Source organism: Rhamphochromis longiceps, linkage group LG23, assembly GCF_057381845.1.
Source record: "Rhamphochromis longiceps isolate RC_006_pf linkage group LG23, R_longiceps_female_GT1.1, whole genome shotgun sequence".
In the NCBI taxonomy this organism is placed as follows: Eukaryota; Metazoa; Chordata; class Actinopteri; order Cichliformes; family Cichlidae; genus Rhamphochromis; species Rhamphochromis longiceps.
This window is the reverse complement of record NC_140578.1, coordinates 43,839,382-43,860,602: the sequence shown is the minus strand read 5'-3', so window position 1 is coordinate 43,860,602 and position 21,221 is coordinate 43,839,382. Positions and strand designations below refer to the sequence as shown.

General features: G+C 41.9%; 1 protein-coding gene across 3 annotated transcripts in view; it reads right to left on the bottom strand.

The window, feature by feature from the left end:
- The window catches only part of LOC146642774 (protein NLRC3-like), a 29,268-nt gene extending 8,285 nt beyond the window's left edge, over positions 1–20,983 (bottom strand). The window contains exons 1-7 of one of the 3 annotated variants that reach the window (XM_085397213.1): positions 20,758–20,983; positions 19,495–19,621; positions 19,062–19,166; positions 17,113–17,212; positions 15,216–15,294; positions 13,323–15,111; positions 6,880–7,053 (exon numbers count right to left, since the gene is read on the bottom strand). In XM_085397213.1, coding sequence (XP_085253339.1) covers positions 6,880–7,053; positions 13,323–15,111; positions 15,216–15,294; positions 17,113–17,212; positions 19,062–19,166; positions 19,495–19,595 — 2,348 coding nt within the window. In that variant the 5' untranslated portion in view covers positions 19,596–19,621; positions 20,758–20,983. Of the gene's footprint in view, positions 1–4,589; positions 4,789–6,879; positions 7,054–13,322; positions 15,112–15,215; positions 16,350–17,112; positions 17,213–19,061; positions 19,167–19,494; positions 19,622–20,757 lie in introns of those variants that run through there. The other 2 variants (XM_085397212.1, XM_085397211.1) reach the window with 2 other exon arrangements.
- Between the last annotated feature and the right edge of the window lie 238 nt (positions 20,984–21,221).

Sequence of the window (21,221 nt, the reverse complement as noted above, 5' to 3'; positions counted from 1 at the left end):
AGTTTAGAAAATGGAAACTCCAAACAGCTGAAGCCAACAGGAAGCAGCTTCAAACAAACACAACAAGAGAAAAAACTCTGAATGTTTCACATTAAAGTCGAACATTTCTAACAAGAGTGTTTTAAAGACAGAGTCACTGATGATCATCTTCTGCCCAGTAAAACTTTGGGTTTCCTCATGTGAGTGTTAATGATGCACAAAGACTGTGAGTGCAAAGAGGGAGCGAGGAGGATGACAGAGAGATGGTACAGGAGCATCAAGAACCCGGCGAGGAAATGAGCAGAAGGACTTTGGAGCCTGTTGGATTGAAGCTTTCACAGAGACGTGTTTGACTGGACACCACCAGGACAGACTTTTAATCCCAGGATTTGGATGAGCTTTCTGTCTTTATGGTCACAAATGATGCTGTAACTCTGTGAATGTCCTGGAACTGTCAGCAGTGTGGTTACGTCCTTTTGACCTGAGTTTCCACAGCTCTTATAACAGCAGTGTACATTCAGACTGAGACACGCTTCAGTCTGTATGGACCTGTTTCTGTAGCTGCCACCATCATTCTACGGTCGTGTCCAAATTCATGGGTTGCATCCTCCCGAGGACCCGGCCTTTGCGGTCTACGTGGGCTGGGTCCTCAGAAGGTCGGGTAGGCTGGAAATAAACGGCTGGGGAAATTGGACGGTCTAGCCTTCTGATTAGCGTCACCGCTGTCTCGGTGGAGTTTAATAAACTCAGCCGTCTGCTCCTTGCTATCTAAAATATAACAGGACACTGGCGTAAATTCTCGACCGTCTCATACTTCTGTTTAATCAGTTTTCTGTTTGACGTTTAGTCAGCTCTGTAAAGACCAAGGAGGAACCCACCTGGGGGATTAATAAAGTTTTATTTTATCTAATCTAATAACTTTAATCTCAGCCAAACCGATTTACTCACGAACAAACAAAACACTGAAAAAAGCCAAACAATAACATTTTGAGGTTGTCTAAGTGACTTATATATCACGTTTAACCTGAGTAGCGAAAGTCCGCGGTGATCTGAAAATGATGTGCCGGGAGTTGTGCCGTTCTCGGCGGCTTCAGTGACCCTCGAGCTCCCGGCTGGCTTTCGAGCTGGTGGGTAGCAGACGTCTCCGAAAACGTCGAAGCACTTTTGCAAATATGCGGTATCTTGATAAACCGAGCAGATATTTGATGTTTACACAACTACTTTCTCGCCTGAAAATATGTTAAAAGTTTATTTTCTGACCCAGAAAGATTAGTATGAGTAATTTTAAAACTTAGTAGCGGCCGCCATTGTTGGAAACTGGAGTTTGGCTGGGCCGCGCTATGAATTCTGGGATATGGTAGGCCACGAAGGACACACCCGACCCATCCTTCAAATTCGGGGAAAAGGAGGACGCATTTGTCGGCTGCATTCGGAGGAGTCTACGAATTTGGACAGCCTTCGGCGCGTCGCTGTGACGTAATCGGTCTACAAATGCGGCCTCAGGAGGATGCAGCCCATGAATTTGGACACGACATTTATCTGACTCAACTGTTTCCTTATGTGGGCTGAAGAAAACACAGTTGTAGACTTTATTTATATGAAACATGTATATTTAATGCATTTAATGTATTTGAACCATATTTAATGCATATTACAGGATGTAACAGCTGCATATGTGTCAACAATAATGGCTTTGATTTTGCCCCCTATGAACATTTCTGTAGATCCGCCCCTGCAGCAAACGTGTGTGAGAGCAGCCACGGCCCGCTCCTCCATGGTTTCATTCACACTCATCTCATACTGAACACACACACTTTGTAGGAATCATCAGTACTTTGACTGTTTCTCAGGTTAGCTTCAGGTTAGCCATTTAGCATTTCTCCAGTCTGAGTCACAGAGCGTCACATGACGTGACAGAAGCTGATTGGTCAGCTGCAGTGATGGTGGTGGAGCAGCATTAATGATGATGCTGTAGAACAACAGGAACACGGGGATATCAGACTGTTAGTGGGTTTAGTCATTCCTGCTGCACTTTGTCCTTCTTATTGAAGTGACCTGCTGAGAGCTCACACTGTTCTCTGTAGAAATGATGTTAGTCTGACTCGTCACATGTTTGGAGGCGTGTTTGATGTTTGCTCTTCTGGAAACTCTCAGTATCAAATATGGAAGATGCAAAGGAGACACGCTTCAGTCTGTATGGACCCGTTTCTACATGTTTGTACATCAGCTTATCAAATCCTGTCTGCTGTCTTCATTTATTACTCTTCACCTGCTTCACTGTCACTGTGTGGGCGGAGCTGCCTGAGCCCCGCTGTTAGGTTTTGTATTGTTGATTGTCATTTATGCTTAGAAATATTTAACCATATATGCTTAGAGGTGTATAATCAATTGCGTACTGATAGGATGTGTGATCTTTAGCAGGCTGCAAAGGCTTGGTGTGTATTCCACACTGGAATGCACACCTACATCCTGGGAGCATGGGAAGAGGTCGTACCTTGTTTTATTGTTTTATGGCAGGATAAACGTATCTATATCTGTTTTAGGCTAAGTGCCTTTTGTTTAGATGAACTGTTGGACTTCCAGACCAGCAGGTTTAGGGAAGTCATTTATGGGGTCACACCCACCCCCCACACACACACACACACAAACAGTATTCTTTGTTCACATGTATACCTATGTAGACGTCATATGTTAATGACCCTATGCATATTCATGTAACCACAATAAAAGGAGTGCTATGGGGAACGACACTTGGCTCCAGGCAGGTCTCCCTCATGCATAACTTTCTGCTTCTTAATTCAGATAAAACTGAGGTTATTGTACTCGGCCCTGAAAAGCTTAGAAATATGGTATCTAACCAGATTCTTACTCTGGATGGCATTACCTTGGCCTCCAGTAACGCTGTGAGGAACCTTGGAGTCATTTTTGACCAGGACATGTCCTTCAACGCACATATTAAACAAATATGTAAGACTGCTTTCTTCCATTTGCGCAACATCTCTAAAATTAGAAATATCCTGTCTCAGAGTGACGCTGAAAAACTAGTTCATGCATTTATTACTTCCAGGCTGGACGACTGTAATTCATTATTATCAGGATGTCCAAAAAACTCCCTGAAAAGCCTTCAGCTAATCCAAAATGCTGCAGCAAGAGTCCTGACAGGGACTAGAAAGAGAGAGCAGATTTCTCCTGTTTTGGCTTCCCTTCATTGGCTTCCTGTTAAATCCAGAATTGAATTCAAAATCCTGCTCCTCACATACAAGGTCTTAAATAATCAGGCCCCATCTTATCTTAATGACCTTGTAGTACCATATCACCCTATTAGAGCGCTTCGCTCTCGCTCTGCAGGCCTACTTGTTGTTCCTAGAGTATTTAAAAGTAGAATGGGAGGCAGAGCCTTCAGTTTTCAGGCCCCTCTTCTGTGGAACCAGCTTCCAGTTCGGATTCGGGAGACAGACACTATCTCTACTTTTAAGATTAGGCTTAAAACTTTCCTTTTTGCTAAAGCATATAGTTAGGGCTGGACCAGGTGACCCTGAATCCTCCCTTAGTTATGCTGCAATAGACGTAGGCTGCCGGGGGATTCCCATGATGCATTGAGTTTGTCCTTTCCAGTCACCTTTCTCACTCACTATGTGTTAACAGACCTCTCTGCATTGAATCATATCTGTTATTAGCCTCTGTCTCTCTTCCACAGCATGTCTTCATCCTGTCTTCCTTCTCTCACCCCAACCAGCAGATGGCCCCGCCCCTCCCTGAGCTTGGTTCTGCTGGAGGTTTCTTCCTGTAAAAAGGGAGTTTTTCCTTCCCACTGTCGCCAAAGTGCTTGCTCATAGGGGGTCATATGATTGTTGGGTTTTTCTCTGTATCTATGAAGCGCCTTGAGGCGACTTTTGTTGTGATTTGGCGCTATATAAATAAAATTGAATTGAATTGTATTGAATGAGTAACAAGAAGAACTTTGCCTACTTTGTGTCTTGCTTGCTGTGTAATTATATTGTCTTCAACGTTCCAGCGAATAGGTTCAAGCTACAAACCTATCACCCACCCACACAGACACATCTCCTCTCTGGAGCTTAACTTCTGCTTCATCTCCGCCTCTTTTCTTCATCCTCCACCTCTCTTTTCTCTTCTTCAGTGTTCTGCAGCCACAGAGTCTCACAGCCGTTAGCACGCCCATACCTGAGCAGCTAGCATTACCCAGCATGCCGTGCAGCAGTGTCAGTTTGTAAATGTGCAAGAATTCCTGCTCCAAACTGTTTCACAGAGTGCTGTGTGCCGTGACCTTTGACCTGCTAAAGACAGTCAGCTGTGGATTATTCATTGTTGTGTCTGATACTTAGAACTGTGAGGAAGAAGCTACACAGTTAATCAGGGTCCCCTCTCTCTGAATCAGGAAAGGTGGGCAGGCCGCGTGTGGGCCGCGGGCCATACGTTGAGTATCACTGTTTGAAATGTGAACATTGTTCTGCTGCAGTCAATGGACTAAACCAGAGAAGAAGAAAACAGACTTTACCATGAAGATCCTCAGTGTGGATCAGTATAATATCAGCCTGATGTCTGCAGTTTAGTGTCAGCACAACTTTCACATCATATTCATCTCAGCACAACTAAAACATGCTGACTGACCCCAGAGTTTCAAATCGACATCGTGGATTCTCCAGGAAACCACACAGATGCTTCACTCCTGAATCCTTCAGGTTGCTGTAGGTTCCACTCAGGTCCACCTCTGTGGGATACGAGGGGTTGGACTTCAGTGCTGCTGCCAGATAATCACAGCTGATCTCTGACAAACCACAGCTCTTCAATCTGTATAAAGAATGAAAGATGTAAGTTTATTAGACAAAGTGCTTGACATCATTCAGTGTTTCATCATCTGTTCAGAGCTGAAGAAGGTTCAGAATGTAGAAGTTTAGAAAATGGAAACTCCAAACAGCTGAAGCCAACAGGAAGCAGCTTCAAACAAACACAACAAGAGAAAAAACTCTGAATGTTTCACATTAAAGTCGTACATTTCTCATAAAAACAGGACAAAGACTTGAAAAAGTCGTGTTTTTCCTTCCAGGAACCACATGGCTTCACTTTTAAAGGTGAAGTGTGACAGAAATGGACATATTTGAAGTCCAACACCTTTTTCCAGTCACATTATTAAAGCAGACAAACTACAAGCTCATTTTCATTCCAACAAGTCATCTTCTGACCTGGACTAACAACACTGGTCTCTATGTGCAGCTGGCTGTGAGACCAGTGCTCAGGGAGCGTCTACAAAGTGCAACACTGAAAGAACATCACACACTCATTTTCTTCCAGCACTTTCACACAATCATCTACTGTCATCATTCATGTTCCTGCTCCTCTGGATTCACACGGAGCCTCTGCTCATGCCGTTGCCATGGTGAATCATAGTATGTGGCTCCATAACTCAGACTGAGCATGCTCAGAGCTGATTGGCCTTACTCTGATCAGCTGATCTAGAAGAGAAAACTCTGCTATATGTACATTATTACATCTACACCTGAATCACAACACTCACACAAATATATCAACTGTGTTTAATATTTTGGCATGTAGATCATTTATGTGCTTCAGCTCTTCTTACATTTTACCACCAACATGTTTCAAAAGGAGCAGCTTTTACTTTGAAGGCCAGCTGTCTGTGTTTCCTGTTTTCATTGTTGGATAATGAAATAAGTCGATGCTTCAGTGCTTTGAATTGTTACACAAAGCAAAGTTTTCTCGTTGTTCAGGCAGAATCGAGCGTTGAAGAATGAATTCACACGTCAATAAACATTTTCATCAGCACAAGCAGGACAATGAAAGCAGGAAATACCCCAAACTGCCATTTCTCATTCTACAACTTCAACAACTGCACATGAATTATACTTCATACACAGACCCACAGTCTCTGATTGCTCTGAAATCTCACTGACAGCCAATAGAAATAAAGAAAAGTCCAGACTGACAGTCTCTGTGGGGTTAGGCAGTGAACTGCTCACGCTGCGTTCAAGTGCATTGCAAACTATTGGAATTGGATCCAACTTTGTGAAGCAGATTTCTTCTCAGCTGCTGTTTTGAACATTTCCTCATGAACTGTATTAAACTCTGTAAATGAACTGAGAACTATTTCTACATTTGAAACTATGGATTCATTTTCCCGTTCACTTCTGTACGTTAGTGTATAAATGAATGTTAGACTGGGCTCCATGGAAACACTTGGACTGGTCTCAGCTGCCTTCTTTCTGTAGTCCTTTCTCTTCTCCAGCTTCTGTTTGAAATCCTCTCACAGAGCCTGAAACCTGCTTTGCTGTCATGTTTGGGCCTGTGTTCCTCTGCTTTAACACAAACCTCACCACAGCAGCTGTGTGGGTCGTCTCTGTAGCAGCCAGATCAGCTTCTGATACATGAACATCATCACAGCTCCTAACTTCACCTTTATTAGCTTTGACATTCATGTCTTTCTTTTCTCTGTCTGTTTCCACACAAGCTCAAAGTCTCTGCAGCCTGTTTTTATCTGCTATCATCAGATCTCCAACAGCCTCATTCACATCCCTCACACACTCTACAGCCTCACCAGTACTGACTTCATCTTCACTGACTGATGGAGCACAACATGAACCTGTGGAGGCTGAAAAGCTGTCCTGTCAAACATCTCCCCATCACCACTCCACTTCTGTCAGCCTTTAAATGAACGCTGCTCAAGTCTGTAACTTCTATTTGGAGCCAAGAGGAAAAACTGTTGTTCAGTCGTTTGGAAAGACACAATATTTCTGAAAGCACTCAAACTTCTTCACATTTGTCTTCAGACACATCCTGAACATTTAGGAACTAAAGAAAGTTTCAAACATCAATCAAAGATCTGAAATATAGAAAAACAACAACAGCTGCAGTCAGTGAACTCACCTCAGAGTCTCCAGTCGACAGTTTGGATTCTCCAGTCCAGCACACAGAAGCTTCACTGCTGAATCCTGCAGCTTGTTCTCACTCATGTCCAGTTCTGTCAGATGGGAGGGGATGGACTTCAGAGCCGAGGCCACAACTTCACAATGAGTCCCTGAGAGTCCACAGTCAGCCAGTCTGTGATCATAGAAAATACAAAATGTGTTATTATAAAAGCAGAAAGTCTGCATTATAAACACAGACTGAATGTATATGAAGACAAAACAGAGTGAGGTCATAATCTGATGAACATCTGCTCTTCACATCTGTGCTTCAGCTCCTCTTACTGTGTTTGACATGACACAACGATTGAGTCTCTCTCAGACCTGCAGACTTTTAATGAGAATCTTTGTTTGGCTTTAATCTGCAGATGAAGGAGGAAGATGGTGTCACATTTAGGCTTCCATAATGTCCACAGTCTGTCAGTGAGATCTGATCCAGAGTCAGAGTGAAGACACACATGTGGACTGTTTCCTGTCTTGAATCTAGAACATTTTGAATGAGTTCAGCTCAGTGAAGAGTTCCAGCTGGAAAGACGATCTCTGTTTGCTACCTGCTGCTGTCAGGTACGACTGTTCACGTCCACACTCAGGAAAAATCTGCTGACTGTCACCAAACGGAGCAGAAATCTCATCACTGGACAATAATGATGAATGAACTCAGAGCTGCTGATATCACATCTGATTTCAGGGGAACTAAACTAAAAAGGAACAAATAGAAACAACCATCATGACTCTGTTTGACCTTCAGATCAGAAACTATGGTTCAGAACAGCAGCAGGATTTCAGGCACTGTCACATCCTCAACATCCATATTCCAAATGCTCTTCCTGACAGGACACTCTTTGTTCCCACTCAGGGAGTTTCCATGTGTACAAATCATTTCTGAATCTCAGTAGACTGGGAGGTTTTTCCATCTCATGAATCTCGTTCCTAACATCAAACTAGATAAATCAAACAAAGGAACTGGAGTCTGTCTAATTTCTGACCCCAGTAAAGTTTGTACTGGGATACCCCGACATACTCTCTCTCCATCTGCTCCCACAGCCTCATATTCACAGCTGGCCCTTCTCTCAGCATCCACACTCAGGGTGGGGGCGGGGTCAACACCAGTCAAAACCATTGCTTTGGCCTTATGGCCATTTTATTAGTGTTCGTTTCTGAGTAACAAGCAGGACTACGCACAGGTGTTTGGACATGTGTGGACCCGACCTACACTTAAACTTCTTAAATCCTCTGTTTCTGTGTCACCAGCTACACTTTTAATATTCATATATTCACTCCGACATTTTTGGGGAGCGGTCAGAGCTCGTACACTGCAGACAAACATGTCTCCCAGCACACAGCTGACTGTCAACTCTCTGAGATTGGATATGATTCATTTAGATTATATCTGTAAGGTGAAGTTTATCTCGGTGTTTATTTGTTCCTGAGGAAGTCAGCTCGGCTCAGATTAAACTTTAATAACTGAACAATTTCAATGAACCTTAACGCCTCCCTGGAGCATATATGGAACTGAATCAGTCACTTTTCTTTATTTCCTGATGTTCATATGTGACATACATGTTTTAACCATTAATTTGGAATTAAACTGACATTTAATATATTTTAAGGAGGAAAGAGAAATTTCACCAGAGGATGTTGATGCTGTTCATGGAGACTGAAGACAGAACGATTTATCTGTCTTAATATTTCTGCTGCTCTTTCCTCAGGTGTAAAAATATATTAACTGTTGGTTTTAATTCAAAATCAATGGTTAAAATGTTAAAATACCAACAAACTTGTGGCGTTAGTGTTGATATTCTGTGAGTTACTTAAAGAGATCACACAGGTACAGGACATATTTTATGTTTAAGTTTATGCATGTTTGCGGTGAGATGTGCATGTAGTGGGCTGTTATGTTGCAAACTGTGTGGATGTGTTTGGGAACAGAAAGATTATTTTACTGCATAAAACGGCGCTGATCAGCTGTTTCTGCTGCTGATATACTCGGCTGGTGAACCACCTGACTCACACAGGCTCTCCTCCTCCACAGTCCTCGTTTATGAAGAGCTTTACAAACACAACATCACGGCTAACAGCTGGATTCTCCCGTTTCAGTGCCAAACAGCCACTTCCTGCTACAGACAGTAAAGTGGACAGTTTGGTGCTAAACATGTTTTTAAAACTTTAAGCTCTTATTTGTTAAAGCCAGCTTCACAGACAGATCTGTGTCAGTGTTTTAGAGCAGGGCTCAGTGGTGTAAACCAGCCTTTATATGTGTTTCATCTCCATTTTTACATTAAACTGAACCAAAACACTGAAACCTTCACCTGATATGTCTGTGCAGGTTCTCATCATACAGTCATGGTAATCTAAGGAGCCTGGAAAGAAAAGTGACTTCTTTAAGTTTCTTGAAGACGTTTCATCTCTCGAAACCGCTGCTGATAATCACCCACACCCTTTTTCACAGCTTGGCTCATGTGATGAGCCACATGATCAATAGTTGGTCAGCGACCCTCTTAAGGGACACTCCCACTAGGATTAAAATCTGGGACTCTCCACTTTTTGGTTTTAGAAGTGAAGAAGCTGAATGTTCGGATTAAACATCTTCAAGAAACTTAAAGCAGTGCACTCGCTTTTCTTTCTAAGCGGCCTTTCTTAGATCACCTGATATAACCTGAGTAAATTATGTCGAGTGTCAGCGGGGTTTGAAAACTCTGCAGCATGACCCGGGTGTTGCTGGTGGCATCATGAGCTTAGACCCCTCAGTCAGCTCGGTCTGAAGTCATCGTCAGCACTAACAGGCACAAATAGGCTCTAACGTGACAAACTGACCCGACATTTAAAGAGTGCCCACTACAGTCTCAGCTAAAACATATGTGCAACGCCAAGGACTGTACACTGGACTCCATTTCAGTGCAAAAGAATAAAACGAAGTAAATCCATCCAATCTCCTCTGCCTGTCCTTATCATCAATAAAAACAATTAATAAAACAGAAAATCATAGAAACAGTCATCTTTGTTATTGCATCATCACACATCAGTTCCCAGTAACTAGTCAGAATGAGACGTTGTTTTCATCTTTCTCACACTCATCTCACTCCCCGGTCACAACAGGTGGTGACTTTAACAGGTGTTACAACCTGGCTCAAAGCTGCAAAAGAGGGCGGAGACTGAAAACAGAGACTGGTTTCATTTTGAAGTACTTAATAACCTCGGCTAAAGATGAAAACAGACAGCGTGACAGGGTCTGACAACGAGTGGTGGCTTCGTCCTAGCCGACCTCGGCAGTTATTCACACGCCATGACCAAAAACTCCTGCAGCGTCACAGCAGATAGAGGAGGAGTCACAGAGGAGCGTAACAGCTGTGACAGATGCAACAGGAGGACGAGCTCCACCAGTAAACACACTGAAGACAGGAAAGCAGTCACGAGTGATGTTGGTCCTGTTTTTATCTCCACTAAAACCTCTCTAACGTCACATGTAACAGAACACAGACACATCTGATTATCAGGGACCACGACCCACATCTTTGCCTCACTATGTTTATAAGAAGAGACTGAAAATAATGATTCTCCCAACACATCACCAACACTTTTATGGCAAACAGATAATCGTGAGTGACAAGAGGTGAACTGTTTCATATGCAGTTATCAGGGTAAATACATTTAAACCAAAGACACTGGAAGAGTAAAGGAAAGGAACTGAAGGTGACAATTCAAGAAGCTCAACAGAAGTCAAATGTAACATGATCAAGATTCCCTGTTAAAAACAGATATGTATAGTATAATAGTAGACTACACTAATAATAGTGTATAGTATAATAGTAGACTACACTAATAATAGTGTATAGTATAATAGTAGACTATACTAATAATAGTGTCTAGTATAATAGTAGACTATACTAATAATAGTGTATAGTATAGTAGTAGACTATACTAATAATAGTGTATAGTATAATAGTATACTATACTAATAATAGTGTCTAGTATAATAGTAGACTATACTAATAATAGTGTCTAGTATAATAGTAGACTATACTAATAATAGTGTATAGTATAATAGTAGACTATACTAATAATAGTGTATAGTATAATAGTAGACTATACTAATAATAGTGTATAGTATAATAGTAGACTATACTAATAATAGTGTATAGTATAATAGTAGACTATACTAATAATAGTGTCTAGTATAATAGTAGACTATACTAATAATAGTGTATAGTATAATAGTATACTATACTAATAATAGTGTATAGTATAATAGTATACTATACTAATAATAGTGTCTAGTATAATAGTAGACTATACTAATAATAGTGTATAGTATAATAGTAGACTATACTAATAATAGTGTATAGTATAATAGTAGACTATACTAATAATAGTGTCTAGTATAATAGTAGACTATACTAATAATAGTGTATAGTATAATAGTAGACTATACTAATAATAGTGTATAGTATAATAGTATACTATACTAATAATAGTGTCTAGTATAATAGTAGACTATACTAATAATAGTGTATAGTATAATAGTAGACTATACTAATAATAGTGTATAGTATAATAGTATACTATACTAATAATAGTGTCTAGTATAATAGTATACTATACTAATAATAGTGTCTAGTATAATAGTAGACTATACTAATAATAGTGTCTAGTATAATAGTAGACTATACTAATAATAGTGTATAGTATAATAGTATACTATACTAATAATAGTGTATAGTATAATAGTAGACTATACTAATAATAGTGTATAGTATAATAGTATACTATACTAATAATAGTGTCTAGTATAATAGTAGACTATACTAATAATAGTGTATAGTATAATAGTAGACTATACTAATAATAGTGTATAGTATAATAGTATACTATACTAATAATAGTGTCTAGTATAATAGTAGACTATACTAATAATAGTGTATAGTATAATAGTAGACTACACTAATAATAGTGTCTAGTATAATAGTAGACTATACTAATAATAGTGTATAGTATAATAGTAGACTATACTAATAATAGTGTATAGTATAATAGTAGACTATACTAATAATAGTGTCTAGTATAATAGTATACTATACTAATAATAGTGTATAGTATAATAGTAGACTATACTAATAATAGTGTATAGTATAATAGTATACTATACTAATAATAGTGTCTAGTATAATAGTAGACTATACTAATAATAGTGTATAGTATAATAGTAGACTATACTAATAATAGTGTATAGTATAATAGTATACTATACTAATAATAGTGTCTAGTATAATAGTAGACTATACTAATAATAGTGTATAGTATAATAGTAGACTATACTAATAATAGTGTATAGTATAATAGTATACTATACTAATAATAGTGTCTAGTATAATAGTAGACTATACTAATAATAGTGTATAGTATAGTAGTATACTATATGAAGTCTACACCGCCATGTCCTTAAAATTCAGCGAAATTAAGGACGCATTTGAGGGCCGCATTTCGAGCAGCGACCTTCGTCGCGTCGCTGTGACGTAATCGGCCTTAAAATGCGGCCTTTAAGGCTGCAGACCCTGAATTGGGATACAGCCAGAGTCTGGTCTCTGTTTTCACAGAGGATGTGGTTCTGTTGGCTTCATCAGGTGATGGCCTGCAGCTCACAGTGGAGCTGTTCTCAGCAGAGTGTGAAGCCGTGTGAATGAGGATCAGCATCATGGTCCTCAGCTGGGAAAGGGTGGAGTGCCCACTCTGGGTCAGAGACGTTCCTGCCCCAGGTGGAGGAGTCTGAGTATCTCAGGGTCGTGTAAAGAAGGGGGAGGGGAGCAGGAATCAACAGACAGACCGTTGCTGCGGTAACAGTGAGGTGGACGCTGTACCGGTCTGTCGTGGTGAAGAGAGAGAGAGCTGAGCGTGACAGCGAAGCTCTCAATTTACCGGTCGATCTACGTCCCTGCCCTCACCTATGGTCACGAGCTGTGGGCAGTGACTGGAAGAACCAGATCGTGGTTACAAGTGGGGCAAATAAATTTTCTCTGAAGGGTAGCTGGTGTCTCCCTTGGAGACGGGGTGAGGAGAATCCCCTTCACAAAAACTAATCAAGTGAACAAGACTCTCCAGGAGGTAAACATTTAAATATCCAAGTCTACCATAAAGAGAAAACTGCATGAAGGTAAACACAGATGGTGCATTACAATTCATTGCATGTGTTTTACATGAAGAATGGAGGATATACCGTCCACTTTCACTCTGTCTTTAGCAGCAAGTGGCTCTTTGTTGTTTGGCTAGCTGCACTGAAACAGGAGAATCCAGCTGTTAGCCGTAATGTTGGTGTTTGTAAAGCACTTTATAACCAAGGACTGTGTTTTTAATTTAAACATTAAACTATTAACCGACACTGATCAATGATGTAATGATCACATCTGGACTCACCGAGCCTTTCTGCAGTTCCTCACAGCTGGAATCAGTCTCAGTCGTCCCTCCTTTGAAGCTTTGTACTTCTGCAGGTCAAACTCATCCAGAACCTCCTCTGACATCTGCAGCATGAAGGCCAGAGCTGAGCAGTGGATCTCAGAGAGTTCCTTTGACCTTTGCTTTGACTTCAGGAACTCTTGGATCTCCTGATGTACTGAGAGGTCGTTCATCTCCATCAGACAGTGGAAGATGTTGATGCTTCTGTCAGGAGAGGATTTAAACTTCTTGTTATTCTTCAGGTTCTTGATGACTCTCTGGATGGTTTCTGGACTGTTCTCTGTCTGACCCAGCAGACCTCCTAAGAGTCTCTGGTTGGACTCCAGACAGAGGCCATGAAGGAAGCGGACAAACAAGTCCAGGTGGCCATTTTTACTCTGGAGGGATTTCTCCATGGCTCGTTTAAGGAAATCATCCAGAGATGACTCTTTGTATTTTTTTCCCAAAAAGTCCTTCAGCACCTCTGACTTCCTGTTGGTGAAACAGTGGAACATGTAGACTGCAGCCAGAAACTCCTGGATGCTCAGATGAACAAAGCAGTAGACTGGTTTCTGGAAGATCACACACTCTCTTTTGAAGATCTCTGTACAAACTCCTGAGTACACCGAGGCCTCTGTCACATCCAGACCACACTGCTCCAGGTCTTCTTGGTAGAACATGATGTTTCCTTTCTCCAGATGTTCAAACGCCAGCCTCCCCAGCTTCAGAAGAACTTCCCTGTCAGCCTCTGTCAGCTCCTGTGGACTCGTCCCATGTCCCTCGTGGTACTTGTTCTTCTTCCTCTTTGTCTGAACCAGCAGGAAGTGTGAGTACATGTCAGTCAGGGTCTTGGGCAGCTCTCCTCTCTGCTCTGTAGTCAACATGTGCTCCAGAACTGTAGCAGTGATCCAGCAGAAGACTGGGATTCTACACATGATGTGGAGGCTCCTGGATGTCTTCATGTGGGAGATGATTCTGCTGGACAGCTCTTCATCACTGAATCTCCTCCTGAAGTACTCCTCCTTCTGGGCGTCAGTGAATCCTCGTACTTCTGTTAGCCTGTCAACACATGTAGGAGGGATCTGATTGGCTGCTGCAGGTCGGGAAGTTATCCAGACGAGAGCCGAGGGAAGCAGATTCCCCTGGATGAGGTTTATCAGCAGCTGGCTGACTGATGACTTCTGTGTGACATCAGACAGCAGCTTCCTGTTGGTGAAATCCAATGAAAGTCTGCTTTCATCCAGGCCGTCAAAGATGAACAAAAGCTGAGAGACAGCCAGCTTCTCTGCTGTGACCTTCTCTAATGTTGGATGGAAAACATGGAGCAGCTCCAGAAGACTGTACTGCTCATCTCTGATCAGGTTCAGCTCCCTGAATGAAAGCAGAACCACCACACTGACATGTTGGTTCTCCAAGCCCTCTGCCCAGTCCAGAGTGAACTTCTGCACTGAGAAGGTTTTTCCAACACCAGCCACGCCGTTGGTCAGAACCACTCTGATGGGTCTCTGTTGGTCAGGTAAGGCTTTAAAGATGTCCTGGCACCTGATTGGAGTGTCATGGAGGGCGTCCATCTTGGAAGCTGTCTCCAGCTGCCTCACCTCATGTTGGCTATGAACCTCTTCACTCTGTCCCTCTGTGATGTAGAGCTCAGTGTAGATCCTGTTGAGGAGGGTTCTACTTCCTGTTTCATCACTTCCTTCAGTCACACGTTCACATCTCCTCCTCAGACTGATCTTATGTTCATCTAAAACCTCCTGCAGACCAACATCTGCTGAAAGAAAGAAAAACAGACAGAAAACTCTTCAATGTCTGAACAACAACAAGAAGTCCAGTTTTCAGAAATGAGTCCATCAGCAGACAGATGTTCAGTCTTACTTTGTACACAGCTGCTCTGACTGGCTGTCTGCAGTCCAGCTCTGCTTCTGGATCTTTCTCCACACTGGGGACAGGACCAGTCTCCTGATGAAGCAGACTGGTCCCAGTATGAGGAGATGCACTGTCTGCAGAACCAGTGTCCACAGCTGGTAGAGACTGGATCCTTCAGGACGTCCTGACACAAAGCACAGCAGGACAGCTGCTCCTCCTCACAGACACCACTCCTCTTCCTCTTCCTCCCTCTGTGAACACATTTCTTTATCACTAAAATCATTGACTGTCAGTGACAAACATCCAGATTTGATGACACTGTGCAGAAGCTCTGATGGTCACAGAGAAAAGTCAAAGTGGAGAAACTTGTGTTTGAGTTCAGAATCCAAGTTTCCTTTGCTGTTCCTGCCTGTCTTATTAAACACAGAGTGATCAGCCTACAAACTCCACAGTAAAAGCCTTCATCACAGAGCTGATTATGTCCTTCACTGGATGTACTGGAAGTTTGGGATCCATCACTTTCAACTGACCTTTGACCTCCTCTAAAAACTGTTGTGGAGCAGCGGTGTCACATTCAGAGCTTTCAGCTTTATTTTGAAAGAGTTCAGTCATCAGGAAGTGAACTTCTGGGTTCTGATTTCCTTTCTATTCTTTTACAGAAGTGAAGAAGAAGAACTAAAAGCTTTGAAATGATCTGAGTGATATTTTTGAACATTGCCACCAAATTGAGTTCAGCCTCCAGCAGTAACTTTGTTTCATGATGCCTCCCTGATGATGTGATGTTTGATTACAAACCTGTTTATGTGTTAGACATTAATCACATGAACACAGGCAGAAAAAAGAAGCCAATGAAACAAATGACAGAAACGTGTTCATTCACTGCCATAATCCATATTTTATATGTACAGATGTTTGTAAAGAACACGTGTGCAGCGCTTTGTTCTGAGTATCTGCTGTCAGCACACAGTGCAGCAATAACTACAACCACACGTTTCTGTAGATCCTGAACATCAGCCTGGAGGAATCTGACCTCAGGTCTGCACACAGAGGAGCTTCACCTCTGGGATGATGCTGGCTTCAGCTCCTTCTACAATCAGGCAGAAGCTTCTGCACCATCAGGACACAAACAGAGAGGAGCTTCTATCCTCAGACCAGCCAAGTCCTAAATCAGAACATGCTCCCCTCATAGCATCACCATCAGGGTTTAAACAGGACCTTACATCATGTTCTTGTCTCACTGTCATATTTCAGATCATACCTGATTCATTATGACGTCACACGCTGCTACACTGATCCTGCTGCTTCATTACTGCTGATATTACTCTGCTCACTCTGTTCAGTTACTCTGTTTACATCACTTTGCTCATTTGCTTTGTTCTGCTTGCACTGCTCTGTCAGTACATGCTGTGCTAATGTGGCACAAAGCACTTTAACATTACATCTGCACAATGTTTCATTATTTCATTTAATGATTGTTTCTAATGTTTTGTCCAGTCACAGGAGCAGCTCAGCACATTTCACTGTGTTGTACGTGTATGACGATGCCTGTGACAAATAAACAGCCTCGGACTCTTCAATCTTCTGCATTTCTTTGGAGATCAGCTCAGTGGCCTGTTGAGACCATCTTTCTATTTCTGATGACTCAGTTCAGATTATTATCCTGATACTTTCTTTTAAAATGTGATGAAATCATTTATCTGATGTTCTGACACAAATACACCAAAACAATCCCAAACAGCACAAACCACCACGTTACACACAGTGTAATAAAAATACAGGCAACTACAAATAAAAACACTTTTAAAATATAAACTAAAATTACAAAGTGGTCACAGAATTTCAAACACCCGTAAATGAGTCAGCAGCTCTCTTACATGGTCAGCTGAGCTCCATGATTGAAGAACATTGTTGCTGCAGGTTCATGACTGAAGTGTGGAGGTTTGTTTTTGGACCAGTCACTCCTCACAGACACACAGCTGGATGCTGGAGACTGTGACCTCTGACCTCTGCAAACACAACCACATTGCATTCATTTCACATCAATTAGTACACCACAAAAGGCATGCAAGAAACACAGTATGAAGGCAAACTTCTGGCTTCAATAACATTCAACAGGTCAGGTGGAAACTTTTCTCAGATTTGATTCATGTTTTTATAGAACGATCCAGCTAAAAAAATATACCATTAGGTCAGGGGTCAGCAACCTTCAGGACCCAAAGAGCCATTTGGAGCCAGTTTCCACGCAAAAGAAAACACTGGGAGCCACAAATACTTTTTGACATCTAGAATGAAGATAACACTGTATATACTGTTTTTTACCTTTATGCTTTGTGTGAACAACTAAGGTGTGTTGCTTATGAAATCCATGAAGTGCTACAGAGAAAATTACATGTTATTTATGTAATGAACACATTTGAACTCTTAAAGAAATATAACCAAAGGAAAGACACCCAGCTGAACTAAAATGATGTAGCAAACAAAAACTGCTGTGAGCCGCCACCCTTATATCTCCTTTGGGCTTTTGGAGCCTTGACCTGACTTTTAAAAAATAATTGGAAAAAAAGCTCTATGCTGCTGAAAGATGAAAAATAGATATTTGCAAAATTCTGCCTAAATATGTATTTTACCTGGTTAATGTGTGTGGCGGGGCGTGGTCTGCAGCGCCGCTGCAGGGGAGGCGGACGCACCTGAGCGGCACCCGCAATCACGCCTCGCCGCCTTAACGTCTGTGCTGTTGTTGGTGTGTGTCGGGCTGTGAGCTGCAAAGCTACAGCCGGCTGTGTGCGTACAGCAACCGTGTGTGAAAAGTGGTCAATAAAGAGAAGCTGAAAAGCGTGTTCATGCAAACATCGTCGGGTCTGCCGTGATATGTTTACAACGGGACTTCTGCTCCTGAACCTCTGCGCACAGCGTCTGCAGGTCGGGGCTGTACGAAGTCACTTTCATCTTTACAGGACTGTAAGCTGTCGTCTGTGAGGCGTGAGCGGTGTTTGTTTTTAACATAGTTCACGGTGGAGAACAGCTGCTGACATAATGTGGATCCAAGATCCATAACTGGCCTACCTGGGGCTGAAAGTCTCGATAAATGCACGGCGTTTCGGCGGGTACACCGGCTTCCGCGAGTGTGACGCTTATTTGAACGATGAAAAAATAAAAAAATATAATTTTATTTTTATATTTCAATATCACAAAAATCTTCCAATTTAGAACTACAAGTTAAAAAAAGAACATAAATAAAATACACTTCAGCTAAATACTTCTAATTTATTTTCCCAAACCACGAGGAGCCGCACTGTAAGGACTAAAGAGCCGCAGGTTGCCGACCCCTGCATTAGTGTTAGTCAATGTTGCAACTGAACTGAAAAACAAAAGATTTTGGTCAGGTCCAAAGAAACAAAGTCACTATTAATACAACACAACCCCCCCAAAAAGAGCCATGTAGACCCCGGGCTCTATGGGTCTTGTGCTCGGAGCTTGTTCCTGTGCTGCCATGATTAGTGCCTCTGTGCTGTCTTTCAGTCCAGCTTTGTTCAGCCACTGGTAGGATTTCTGGATGTCAGCCACTTCCTCTGCCTGCTGGTGGTGCAAACTGTGTTGTTCTGAGTTTCATTGGACGTCTTTGTCCAAAGCACCAGACAAAGGGCAAAGTAGATGCATTTGCATCAGCAGGAAAATACACCCCAAACTAGCATCATCATTATACAACTTTAACAACTGCCACTAAATGATACTTCATACACAGACCAGTGTTAGGTTAAGTTATGATGTCACTGGCAGAACATTTATAGAAACAACCTTTGAACTCTGAGTCAGCAGCTCTCTTACATGGTCAGCTGAGCTCCATGATTGAAGAACATTGTTGCTGCAGGTTCATGACTGAAGTGTGGAGGAACTTTTTCTTTGGACCAGTCACTCCTCACAGACACACAGCTGGATGCTGGAGACTGTGACCTCTGACATCTGCAAACACAAACATCAATAACTGATCAGTTCTCTCTGACAGCCATATGATCAGCTGATCCCTCTGTGATATTGTGTCTGCCTCATAACGCTGACAGGTCAGCCAATCATCAGCGGTTTTTTCTGTCTCTGAATGAACTCAGTTTGTTCTCAGCTCTTCTCTCTGATTCTGCTGCACTGACTTCACTTAAACTTACCGAGTTCAGATCTTAGCAAGAAAACAAGTCAATAAAAATCAAACTCAGATCAAACAGTTTGAACCAATCACAGATCAATGATTCTGTCATGGTTATGTTGAAATGACTAATAAAGTTAGTAGTGTTCTTACATTATTGCTGCAGGTCCATGACTGTAAGGTGGAGGTGTTTGTGTAACCCCGTCACTCCTCACAGACACACAGCTGGATGCTGCTCCGTCCTCTTCCTCCATCTTCTTGATGTCAGGGTGGAGTTAGTCTGAGAGGTAAACACACACACTCAGAGGTGCTGTTGTACTGGAAGCATCACACTGACGGCTTTCTAATGTTGGAGCTTTGGCCCTAAAGTCCAAACCAGTTATTTTAGAGGCTCAAAGTCTTTAAAAAACACCAAAACCATCACATTATTTAATAAGTACATGATCAGGTGGATGAAGGAACTCAGTGTGTTTGGGATCATCATCATGGTGAGGAGCCCACATGTTACGGCTCCTTTGGAGAGAAGCTGAGGATCACTGCAGGAAGTGAGCTCATGAAACCAAACTGCTGTTTGTGAGCAGGATGACTCTGTTATTGGACCTGCTCTGTGTTCTACATATGATCAATACTTCAAATATCTGTAAACATCTCATCTTGTATTTGTTGCACTTGGTCACATCTGTCTTTAAAAATAGATTTTTAATGTCACTGAGAGTTCTTTTCTAACTTTATTGATTTATTTTGGAATAAATTAAATATAAAGGTGCCAAAAACTGCCTGCAGCTTCTGCTCTGTGACAGGAAACTACTGTCAGGCTCAAAATGACTTCAGATTATTCATCACAGAGTGTTTATAGATCACAGGACACGTTACAGTTTCACTGTCGATGTTTTAGTTTTAAAAAAAAATGCTGTGTTAAGGTCTTACTGTGAATCTGCGCGCTCATTGGCTAATAACTTGAGACTGACAGGTGGTTATCCAATCAGCGTGCGGCCTCACACGGACATAAAACTCTTAAAGTTTGTTTCTGAAGGGATTTTCAGATTAGACCTGATGTTTCTGCCTACAGCCTGTTTACCGATATAATCAATATCAGACATCAGAGCAACAGAAACCTCGGTGATCAGGACGCCGGGACTGAGAACAGGAAGTGGCTCAAACAGTTTAAAGTCAGCCTGAAAGGAGTTTCTGTCGCCATTTTTTTGTCGTGATAAGGGCGGGTCTTACTGTGAACCTGCGCGCTCATTGGCTAATAACTTGAGATTGACAAGTCGTTATCCAATGAGCGCGCGGCTTCTCCCAACATAAAGTAGTTTCCTTTGAAAAACCAAAGTCTGATTATTTTTGCCTCCACTGACGGAGCCTGTTGTTCCCGCCACAGAGACACAGTAATGTCAGAGCGGTGTTAACACTCACCTGCCTCAGCACAGCTCTCACTCTCCTCCTGCTCTCTCAGCTAAACTCACTTCCTCTCTACTTACAGGAAACCAGCGCTCAGAGGAGCCGACCGGCCTCACGTTTCACCCACAGACACGAACAGCGTGGAATTATTTTATGTCATAAGAAGAAACATATTCATGTTAACACTCACCTGCCTCAGCTCCACCTTCCTCCTCCTGCTGCTCTGAACGGAGGATCAACACTTTCACTTTCACTGCTCCGCCCTAAACACAGAGGATGCTGGGACTTGTAGTTTTTACCTTGTGTGATATTTATGGCTGTGACACTAAATCACAGCATGAAAACTTCCTGCAAACATGTCACAGGCGATAAAAGTTTCACATTAAAGGTGAAGTTATTTTTCTGTCTCATGTTCAATAAACAGTGAGCTGGGAAAACTGAAGAACAGACTTCAGACGTTCCCTGCAGAGTTTCTGCTG